We start from the raw sequence: 12,295 nt of genomic DNA on the forward strand, positions 1-12,295 counted from the left end.
GGGATTTTCCAATTGAAGAAGTGTTCTGCTTGGGCACATGTGCAAGAGTAAATCTCTTAAGTCATCTCCACATGTGATCTCTCTCTGTATCACCCTGCCCTTCTGGGTTTCATTGTGGTGGGTTCAGTTTCTTTGGATCTTTTGAAAAACCTATTAATAATAAATTTTTAAAAAAACTAGATACTGTCTTAGCTCTTAATTCGTCATTGAACATAAAGGGAACATATTTCCTGTCCTGTTGCCCACTTGCCAGAGTCACCAGGTGCACAGTGCAGAGCAAGCTGAGAAAGTTTTGGTCAGAAAAATTGAAAAGCTTCATCCAAGCCAGAGTAAGAGTCTGCCATTCAAAACACATTCTTTGAATGGATGCCATACTTCTTGACAGGTGATTGCCACATTCTTGAAAGACGCTTCATCTGTCTCGCAGTTCACTCACCTTCAGCTGCACTTTGCTGCTGTCAGTCCTCACACCAGCTGTTATCTCCTTGGCTGCATTTGCCTCCCTAGGGCAATGGTTATAAACAACAAGATACACTTGGAAGGAGGTTATTTCTGCTCCCCTCCCCAAGCTCTAGAAGTAAAAGCAGAGAATCAGTTCTCCTGGTGTTTCTGAAAACTGGTGCATCAGGAAATGCAGGCTGTCATGGCAGTTTGCTGCTGATATTTGCCAAACCCTATAGTAAGACCTCATATGCAATGAAGGAGATAGATATGAATTCTAAGTAGGCTGAGAAGGTGCCTGCCTTTGAAGGGACATCAACGGATAGTACTCCAGGTTGCTGCTTTATACCAAACCCGAGTTCTTTCTTCTTTGGGAAGCATAGAGGTATTTGTCAGCAGTAATCTGTATGGATAGGGGAGCAGGACAATGTTTTGCAAAGTGATTGTGAGGTATAGGAACAGGGGTAGGCCATACAGCATTTGATATGATGATGGCTGATCATCCAACTCAGTACCCTGTTCCCATTTTCTCCCTATATCCCGTGATCCTTTTAGGTCTAAGAACCATATTGAACTCCTTCTTCAAAGTGTTCAGCGTTACGGCCTCACCCACTTAGTGGTGGAGAATTCCACAGGCTCACCAGCCTCTCTGGGTGAAGAAATTTCTCCTCGTCTCGGTTCTAAATGGCCTACCTGTAAGGAGATGAAAACTGAACACAATACTTCGGGTGTTATTACCTTGGCACTCCACCTCCACCTGGAAACATTTTGTCCAAACTTCTACCAGCTACAACAGTGGGATTTGAACCTGTGACTCTAAATCATTAACCAGGGTCACTGGATTAACTTCCAATGACATTACCATGACACCATCACCACATCATATAGATGTAAGAGGGCAATAGGATGAGGGCGAGTGTGAATGTTGTGTGCTCTCCTGGAGATGAATGGAATGAATAGAGCTAAAAGGTGGGTTGTACTATTTCTATTGTTCAAGAGAATACATGGAAAAGAAAAATCAACCTTTGGGGCTTGGCTGTTAAGTGTTCAACCATGGTCATGCTATCCTGAGATCCTGGATGACCTTGATACACGAGTTTCAGGTTGGAATATCTGTCGTCATGTCGCTGGTTTCTTCAGCACTTTGCATTGTTGCCTCTTAACTGTCTTTGGGAGAACATGCCTTATTGCAGCTCCTCCGATCTTGCAGCAGTACTTCCAAGATGTCCTTACCATTCTGTGTTACTGCAGTGTCAGAAATCCAAGTGCTGGTGAACTATTTTCAGCCTGCCACTGTCCCTTTTATTATAAATCCTTATTTTGACAGAAAAGATGCATTATTCTACCCACCCTCCTTGACTGCTCAGGGATTCTAGAAGCTCATGCTGTAGCTAGCAAATAGCCTCAGTAAATCCAGTCCAGCATTCAGCGTGTTCCCAACCCTCCAATGGGTCTCCCTTTTGGCCAGGAATTAGATAAGGAAAATTCCATCATTGCCTTATACTGCGTGGAAATTTGTTTGACTACCTTTTGAAGGTGAAGGAACATGCATGTCAGGGGATGAGCTTGCTTTCAAAGATCTATGTAAAATTACATTTAGACCAATGCATATTAAATATTATTATTTCAGATCACAAATCAGATGATTACTGCATGCAAGGCATATATTACCAATCATGGGACTGTTACTATATGGGATTTGACCCCAGACGCTGCAGTTAACAAGCTGAGAGCCTGTATTAGGCTTAATCAGGTAATTGATTAGGACTGCGGGAAATATATTCAATCATAATGTTGTGTTCCCCTTTAGTTTGATTTGCTACATCCAGTAGAAGTGTGTTTTTCTTCTCTGATTTTTCATTGATTGTTGGTTGCCTATGAAAATCAATAATCCCATTCTAAATTAGGGGAAAAAATCTACTTGCTATTCTTTCACTCTTCTTGCTTTGTGTGATTGCCCTCATTGTCAAATTGTCCTTGACTGACTCCTGCATTTAGTTATTTGGCTCAATTCGATACATTTATTGGATGATTTTCCAGGGTCTGCCCCTTGATGTATTAGGTTGGCTGTGGGTAGCAAGCAATGGAACTTCCATTTTGATTTAGTCCTGTCACTCACATCACCCTTGCCTTGCATGGCCTGTGTCGTCTTTAGCAGGCTTTACACATAAATTAATCAATTAGAAAACACGCAATTTCCTGGTGCTGATCAATAGGTGGAAAAAAATACCAAGGGTGATGCAGTGATGAGGGAAAAAATAGCTTTGGAAAATTGAGAATTGTGGAGCACATCATTTGACACAGAACTTGTCCAGTTTGTTGTTCTTTAATTTAAAAAGTAAAATAATGATTAATTTCAACATTTTGAGAAGCAGGAAAATCATGTGGACTAATTGGGGGTTATTTTGGATAGAGGGTCAAAACAAAAATAAATGATTGCAATATTATTGAAATTAGCTTGTTTGAAAGTCTAGGATTAGCGTGAAACCTTTTTTTAAAAGGCTGCTTGCTATAATTTGGATTTTCTTGGAAACGTTAAATGAGAAGCCTACAAATTTGATATTCCAAGTATACATTCCCTGCAATTATGGAACATTTGTGGACTTCACTCAGCCACTTCCACTGAAGACCCTGTGGAATTCAGTCTGTCATACAGTGGCATGTGTCGGATGGCTCAGGGACCAAGATAAAGACTGGACGGATTCTCAGTATTGGAGTTCCTGGTGCAGGAGGTCTCAAAGAGGAAGGATGTCCTGTGTTACGAGACTCAAGCAACTTCATCCCCTCCCCCCACTGCACCACACAACCAGCCCAGCTCTTCCCCCCCACCCACTGCATCCCAAAACCAGTCCAACCTGTCTCTGCCTCCCTAACCGGTTCTTCCTCCCACCCATCCCTTCCTCCCACCCCAAGCCGCACCCCCAGCTACCTACTAACCTCATCCCACCTCCTTGACCTGTCCGTCTTCCCTGGACTGACCTATCCCCTCCCTACCTCCCCACCTACACCCTCTCCACCTATCTTCTTTACTCTCCATCTTCGGTCCGCCTCCCCCTCTCTCCCTATTTATTCCAGTTCCCTCCCCCCATCCCCCTCTCTGATGAAGGGTCTAGGCCCGAAACGTCAGCTTTTGTGCTCCTGAGATGCTGCTTGGCCTGCTGTGTTCATCCAGCCCCACATTTTATTATCTTGGAATCTCCAGCATCTGCAGTTCCCATTATCTCCTCAACTTACTATCTTGTCTCATCCTGCAGTAACTAGTGTTGTTCTGCATGTCCTCATGCACTTTTCCAATTCCTCAGCCCAGCGCCCCTAACTACAACCTATTTCTAAACACTCCTAATGAGACCCATAAGTTGTCCGATAATTCAACAGAGAACTTCCAGAATAAATGTTCCTTGAGTGTTGGTGCATTTTTGAAAAAGTGTTCCAGAAGGTTTCCTGACGTGTTCAAAGGTCCTTTTCACAGTTCCAGTAACAACTGAACGTGAAATGGTGAATAACCATTTGACTAGCACTTGAAATTGACATAATGTCATGCTTACTTCCAAACATCTGGCCATGAGGAGTAGGTGTTAATTGATGTGTTATGAAAGTAAGAATTAGGAGCAAAAATAGGCCATTTGTCTTCTTGAGCCTGCTCCACTATTCACTTAGATCATAGCTGATCTGATTACTCCACATTCCCACCCACTCCTGATAAACTTTCACCCCCGTACTTATAAAAAAATTATCTACCTCTGCCTTAAAAATATTTGAAGATTCTGCTTCTGCTGCCTTTTGAAGAAAATGGTTCCAAAGATTCATGACCCTTTGTGATGAAAAAAATCTTCTCCTTTGTTTAAAATGGGCAGCCTCTTTATCCCTAAACAGTGACACCTGGTTCTAGATCATTCCACAAGAGGAAACATCATTTCCACATGTGCACTTTGAAGCCACCTCAGAATCTTGTGCTTACATCAAATTGCCTCCAACTCTTCGAAACTCTAATGGATGCTAGGCTAGCCTGTCTAACCTTCTGTCATATGACAATCTCTCACTCCGGGTATTGGTCTAGTAAACTTCTTCTGAATTGCTTCCTATACATACTTAAGTAAGGAAATTAATAATGTATACTGTATTCCAGATGTGTACTAGTGCTGTCATAATTGAATCATAACCTTCCTACTTCTGTATTCAACTCTCCTTGCAATAAACAATAATATTCTATTAGCATTCCTAATTAATTGCTGTAGCCTGACACCAACATTTTGTGATTCATGAACTAGGATGACCAGATCCTTCTGCTTCTCCGTGCTCTGCAATTCTCAAAATTTAGATAATATGCTTTTTTATTCTTCCTGCCAAAATGGAAAATTTCATATTACCTGATCTTTACCAATTCATTTAACTTATCTATTTCTTTGTAGCCCCCTTACGTCATCTCCACAACTTGCTTTCCTCTTACCTTTGTGTCATCAGAAGATTCCGCAAATATACTTTCATCCAAGCCATTGATATAAATTATAAATGGTTGAAGCATCAGCACGGATCCCTCTGACACATCACTTGTTGACCAACCAAAAATTGACCTATATATGCTTGATGTCCATTTTATTTTTGCAAGTTAACCAATCTTCTGTCAGTTGCTGCCTATGTCATTTATTTTCTGAAATAATGCTTGATGTGAAACATTATCAAATACCTTTTAGCCATAAGTTGCCCTTTATCCACAGCACATGTTCCTGGTGTAATGTCATAACATATTGCACAGGAGACTTGGCTTAGTAACAGGAGACAGAAGGCAGTGGTAGAAGGCTGTTTGTGTGACTGGAGTCTGATGTGCAGCGGTCTACCACATGGTTCAGTGCTAGGCCCCTTGTTGTTTGAAATATTCATAAATAAGAGATGATAATGTGGGAGGAATGATCAATAGTTTGTGAATGACAAGATTATTGGGTTGTTGACAGTGAGGAATAAGGTATTAGGCTAAAGGAAGATATTGACAGATTGGGCAGATCAGTGGAGGATGAAATTTAACCTTGGTAAATGTGAGGTGATGCACTTTGGAAGAAGGAACAAGTCAAGGGAATACTCAATGAATGGCAAGACACTAGGAAGGTGCAGAGGGACTTTGGATGCTTGTCCTCAGATTCCTGAAGGTGGCAAAACAGATCAATAGAGCAGTTAAGAAAGCATATAGGATGCTTGCCTTTAACAGATGTGGAATAGGTTGTAAGAACAGGGAGGTCATGTTGGAACTTTGGCCAGGCCACAGCTATAGAGCTGTGTCAGTTTTGGTCACCACACAATAGAAGGATGCGATTTCACCGAGGGATTGCAAAGGAGGTTCACGGGAATGTTGCCGAGGATGGAGCATTCGGTTATAAAGAGAGGCTAGGTAAACGAGGAATATTTTCTTTGGAGTAGAGAAGGTTGATAGGGGACATGATAGAAGTGCATAAATCATGAAGATCTTAGAAAGTAGTCGTTCCTTTTAGTTAAAGGGTCAAAAACAAGGGGGCATAATTTTAAAGATAATGGGAACTGCAGATGCTGGAGAATTCCAAGATAATAAACTGTGAGGCTGGATGAACACAGCAGGCCAAGCAGCATCTCAGGAGCACAAAAGCTGACGTTTCGGGCCTAGACCCTTCATCAGAGAGGGGGATGGGGAGAGGGAACTGGAATAAATAGGGAGAGAGGGGGAGGCGGACCGAAGATGGAGAGTAAAGAAGATAGGTGGAGAGAGTATAGGTGGGGAGGTAGGGAGGGGATAGGTCAGTCCAGGGAAGACGGACAGGTCAAGGAGGTGGGATGAGGTTAGTAGGTAGCTGGGGTGCGGCTTGGGGTGGGAGGAAGGGATGGGTGAGAGGAAGAACAGGTTAGGGAGGTAGAGACAGGTTGGACTGGTTTTGGGATGCAGTGGGTGGGGGGGAAGAGCTGGGCTGGTTGTGTGGTGCAGTGGGGGGAAGGGACGAACTGGGCTGGTTTAGGGATGCAGTAGGGGAAGGGGAGATTTTGAAACTGGTGAAGTCCACATTGATACCATATGGCTGCAGGGTTCCCAGGCGGAATATGAGTTGCTGTTCCTGCAACCTTCGGGTGGCATCATTGTGGCAATGCAGGAGGCCCATGATGGACATGTCATCTAGAGAATGGGAGGGGGAGTGGAAATGGTTTGCAACTGGGAGGTGCAGTTGTTTATTGCGAACCGAGCGGAGGTGTTCTGCAAAGCGGTCTCCAAGCCTCCGCTTGGTTTCCCCAATGTAGAGGAAGCCGCACCGGGTACAATGGATGCAGTATACCACATTGGCAGATGTGCAGGTGAACCTCTGCTTAATGTGGAATGTCATCTTGGGGCCTGGGATAGGGGTGAGGGAGGAGGTGTGGGAGCAAGTGTAGCATTTCCTGTGGTTGCAGGGGAAGGTGCCGGGTGTGGTGGGGTTGGAGGGCAGTGTGGAGCGAACAAGGGAGTCACGGAGAGAGTGGTCTCTCCGGAAAGCTGACAGGGGTGGGGATGGAAAAATGTCTTGGGTGGTGGGGTCGGATTGTAAATGGCGGAAGTGTTGGAGGATGATGCGTTGTATCGGGAGGTTGGTAGGGTGGTGTGTGAGAACGAGGGGGATCCTCTTAGGGCAGTTGTGGCGGGGGCGGGGTGTGAGGGATGTGTTGCGGGAAATACGGGAGACGCGGTCAAGGGCGTTCTCGATCACTGTGGGGGGAAAGTTGCGGTCTTTAAAGAACTTGGACATCTGGGAGGTGCGGGAGTGGAATGTCTTATCGTGGGAGCAGATGCGGCGGAGGCGGAGGAATTGGGAATAGGGGTTGGAATTTTTGCAGGAGGGTGGGTGGGAGGAGGTGTATTCTAGGTAGCTGTGGGAGTCGGTGGGCTTGAAATGGACATCAGTTACAAGCTGGTTGCCTGAGATGGAGACTGAGAGGTCCAGGAAGGTGAGGGATGTGCTGGAGATGGCCCAGGTGAACTGAAGGTTGGGGTGGAAGGTGTTGGTGAAGTGGATGAACTGTTCGAGCTCCTCTGGGGAGCAAGAGGCGGCGCCGATACAGTCATCAATGTACCGGAGGAAGAGGTGCCTCCCACTTCCTACAGACTAAGGGGGTGGCCATGGGCTCCCGCATGGGCCCCAGCTATGCCTGCCTCTTTGTTGGTTATGTGGAACAGTCCCTCTTCCGCACCTACACAGGCCCCAAACCCCACCTCTTCCTCTGGTACATTGATGACTGTATCGGCGCCGCCTCTTGCTCCCCAGAGGAGCTCGAACAGTTCATCCACTTCACCAACACCTTCCACCCCAACCTTCAGTTCACCTGGGCCATCTCCAGCGCATCCCTCACCTTCCTGGACCTCTCAGTCTCCATCTCAGGCAACCAGCTTGTAACTGATGTCCATTTCAAGCCCACCAACTCCCACAGCTACCTAGAACACACCTCCTCCCACCCACCCTCCTGCAAAAATTCCATCCCCTATTCCCAAATCCTCCGCCTCCGCCGCATCTGCTCCCACGATAAGACATTCCACTCCCGCACATCCCAGATATCCAAGTTCTTTAAGGACCGCAACTTTCCCCCCACAGTGATCGAGAACGCCCTTGACCGCGTCTCCCGTATTTCCCGCAACACATCCCTCACACCCCGCCCCCGCCACAACTGCCCTAAGAGGATCCCCCTCGTTCTCACACACCACCCTACCAACCTCCGGATACAACGCATCATCCTCCGATACTTTCGCCATTTACAATCCGACCCCACCACATTTTTCCATCCCCACCCCTGTCTGCTTTCCGGAGAGACCACTCTCTCCGTGACTCCCTTGTTCGCTCCACACTGCCCTCCAACCCCACCACACCCGGCACCTTCCCCTGCAACCGCAGGAAATGCTACACTTGCCCCCACACCTCCTCCCTCACCCCTATCCCAGGCCCCAAGATGACATTCCACATTAAGCAGAGGTTCACCTGCACATCTGCCAATGTGGTATACTGCATCCATTGTACCCGGTGCGGCTTCCTCTACATTGGGGAAACCAAGCGGAGGCTTGGAGACCGCTTTGCAGAACACCTCCGCTCGGTTCGCAATAAACAACTGCACCTCCCAGTTGCAAACCATTTCCACTCCCCCTCCCATTCTCTAGATGACATGTCCATCATGGGCCTCCTGCACTGCCACAATGATGCCATCCGAAGGTTGCAGGAACAGCAACTCATATTCCGCCTGGGAACCCTGCAGCCTAATGGTATCAATGTGGACTTCACCAGTTTCAAAATCTCCCCTTCCCCTACTGCATCCCTAAACCAGCCCAGTTCGTCCCCTCCCCCCACTGCACCACACAACCAGCCCAGCTCTTCCCCCCCACCCACTGCATCCCAAAACCAGTCCAACCTGTCTCTGCCTCCCTAACCGGTTCTTCCTCTCACCCATCCCTTCCTCCCACCCCAAGCCGCACCCCCATCTACCTACTAACCTCATCCCACCTCCTTGACCTGTCCGTCTTCCCTGGACTGTCCTATCCCCTCCCTACCTCCCCACCTATACTCTCTCCACCTATCTTCTTTACTCTCCATCTTCGGTCCGCCTCCCCCTCTCTCCCTATTTATTCCAGTTCCCTCTCCCCATCCCCCTCTCTGATGAAGGGTCTAGGCCCGAAACGTCAGCCTTTGTGCTCCTGAGATGCTGCTTGGCCTGCTGTGTTCATCCAGCCTCACAGTTTATTATCTTGGCATAATTTTAAAGTTAAATGCAGAAAGTTTAGAGGTAATTAGAAGAAAAGCATTTTTCACCCAGAGAGTGGTGAGAATCAGGAATACACTGCCTGGAAGGGTAGTTGCGGTAGAAACCTCACAACCTTTATAAAGTACTTGGATGAACATTCAAGCCTGTGAGTCTCAAGTGGGAAAGTGGAGCAAGTGTAGATAGTAGTATAGTTTTGGCAGCATAGCCTTGATGGGTTAAAAGGCATCTTCTGTTCCACGTGATTCCTCAGCTTGTCCTTGTCTTTACCACCTGATGATAAGCAGCTTCTATTCCCATATCAGTTTGGAGTCACAATTATACTGGTTTAGGAAAAGTTAGGCCTCCCTTGTCCCCTTCTTCCTCTTGACCAACTTCACCAGCTGCTACTCTTGGAATTGTCCTTCTGTTGGCTCATCCTTCAGTTACTTTGCCAAGAAGTAAGAGATTTCAGGGACAGTGACATTTGACAGCCTTCTGCCTTGCACCTGTTACCCCTAATTGTCCCTCCCTGTGTCCTTTGTCCCATTCTTCACATTGAAGCTCTTGGAATGGATAGTTGCATGTTTATTATTCAGTCTGCATTCCCTTAGTTCATCTCTGCTACCTGTGCATAACAGAGGCATTTGGTTTATGGGTAGTTCTGTCAAGGTGGCCTCTCATCCGACACAGGAGCACTTAGTTAACTTGCAATTCTTGATATGATGGTCTTCCTCCTTGTAATCCTAAAACATGAAGGCACTATAGTTGGCCAAAATATGGCTAGTTTTGCTGCAGGGAGCAAACTCTGGGATGACCAACATAGACAAGAATGCTGAGGCTACCCTGATAGTAGAGCACAGAAGGTGGAGGGTTGCTTCCTTGCCATTTACATCAAAGTCACTTTGTTTGCTGACCCAAACATGGAAGCAATTCGTAACCTCTGTGCTGTTCTCCACCATGTTGATGTACCTGAGAAAGAAGGTCAGCATATCTATGATGGGGATGGGAGTTGTGAAGGTGCACAGTTGCAGGATGGTTCCTTTGTGATTGTAGCATAAAAAGAGGCTTTATTTTAAGGATTGACAATGGTGCCAGGCTTCCTTTCTCCTAAAACATCGCAAGAATTTTTAAACTTGCAGTAAAGTTCTTGAAGGTCACATCTATGTAGCCAGTACAGGAGAAGCCTTATAGACATTACATATCTACAGCTTCAAATATGATGCATTCTGAAGAAGATACCTCTTTCAGTATCTTCCATTACTGCTGTTAGACTGGTGTGCAGCCTCTGGTTTGGCAAAATTGGTCCGCCATGATCTATTTCAAACAGCTTTTATGTAACTCAAAGCTGATAATTCTGACAAATTCAAATTCAAGGTTAGTGCTGCTGCCTTAATATACCAGGAACCTGGCTTTGATGCCAGCCTCTGGCCACTGTCTGTGTGGAGTTTGCACATTCTCCCAGTGTTTGCATGGGTTTTCCTCTGGGTGCTCTGGTTTCCTCTCACAGTCCAAAGATGTGCAGGTTAAGTGAATGGGTCATGCTAAATTGCCAATTGTGTTCTGGGATGTGCTGGCTGGGTGGATTAGCCATGGAAATGCAGTGTTACAGGGATAGGCTAGGGAGGTGGGTCTGGGTGGCATGCTCTTTGGAGGGGCGGTGTTGACTGGATGGACCAGGTGGCTGCTTCCACACTGTAGGGATTCTATGAATTATGAAGTCAGAATGAAATTCAAATTTATTGTTCTGGACATCAATATGCATCACAGGTTGTCAACTAAGTACTCTAGATGTAACTTTTGGATTCCACTGTGTAAATCTTGGTGTGGCAATAACAACTGCTTGTCCTTTCTCTTACAATGTTAGGAATATCAGGCTTGTTATAATGTGACCAAGCAAAAGATGGAGGAGAACCAAAAGGAAAAACCGTTTGAGTTTAGCAAAATGTATACCTTTGGGAAGTTTGACACATTTGAGAAACGACTTAAAAAGATTATTGAGATGCTTGAAACTATTAATATTTACTCCAGCCTGGAAGAATCCACTATTGAAGGGTCGGAAGAATTGGCATACAAATTTCAGGTCAGAACTATAACTATGCATCAAACTCAAAAGAATTTTTATCTTGTCTCAATTTGGCTGGGTTTACACACCAATATCATTTCTGTTTATTGCCACATTACAATTGCAAGTACTTGGAAGGAAGCTAAGAATTAGAGGTTCGCTACAATTGTGTTTTGAGAATTTATAATACCATTTTGTGGGTACCTTGGATGTTGGAAATAATATAAGGGACAGTCTGGAATATATTATGGACCTCATTGTAATGATATTTTCAGCGTAAGCTTGGTACATGAGATTAACATTCCAATTGAATGAGTTTGTTTTGATAGCCCAGTTCACTTTATGTCTTTCTTGTATTGCAGGTTATTGTGTCTGGAATGAAAAAGCAAAATTATAATATCCTGGACCTCAAAAAGACTGTTTTTGATGTGGATTATATGCATTTTACTACTCAGATCAGTGACTTGCATGTTTGTATTCATTTAAAGATTTGAATGGAAAAGTCTTGTAGTTTTTAGCTTTATTTGAAAGTGGTCTTAGAACTGCATTAGATAACCCCCTTTTACTTTATAAACCAGATTTTGAATGAATCTGGGGCAGACTGTTGGGATGAATATTGTTGTTTTGAACATTCATAACATTTCCAGGTGAAATGTGTCTCGAAAGAACAAGTATATAGCACCATCTATCCGTAATATCCTAGTTGTCAGTGCTACTCTCACAGGATACAAGAGTGACCTGTGAATAAAACTAAAATATTACATTAATAATTTAAAATCCATTCTAAAATGTAGAAAGCATCTCACTCAATATCTATTCATCAATGTATCATCCTGGCATTTGGTGCACAAATTAGGAAAGCATTAATGGAGGAAGAATTTTGACTCTGAAAGATTTGTGTCATTATTATGAAAGTTTCTTTGCACTCTGAAGAAAATTGAGAAACGAAAAATTTACTATTGCAATCTATGTCAGTGGTCAAATCAGCTGGTGTAGCAGCTTTCCTATTAACATGTTTCACTACTAAATGTAACTTTCAATCATATGTCGCAGTTCTGTGGTCGAATGAAAACCATTATTTGG

General features: G+C 44.8%; 1 protein-coding gene across 1 annotated transcript in view; it reads left to right on the top strand.

Moving 5' to 3' along the window:
* The window catches only part of LOC125459938 (dynein axonemal heavy chain 5-like), a 259,757-nt gene that overhangs the window by 51,909 nt on the left and 195,553 nt on the right, over nt 1-12,295 (top strand). Inside the window, exons 10-12 of the mRNA XM_059651530.1 lie at nt 2,072-2,194; nt 11,015-11,230; nt 11,575-11,682. Of these exons, the coding sequence (XP_059507513.1) occupies nt 2,072-2,194; nt 11,015-11,230; nt 11,575-11,682 (447 nt within the window). The remainder of the gene's footprint in view (nt 1-2,071; nt 2,195-11,014; nt 11,231-11,574; nt 11,683-12,295) is intronic.

This window comes from Stegostoma tigrinum, chromosome 16, assembly GCF_030684315.1.
Source record: "Stegostoma tigrinum isolate sSteTig4 chromosome 16, sSteTig4.hap1, whole genome shotgun sequence".
Classification (NCBI taxonomy): Eukaryota; Metazoa; Chordata; class Chondrichthyes; order Orectolobiformes; family Stegostomatidae; genus Stegostoma; species Stegostoma tigrinum.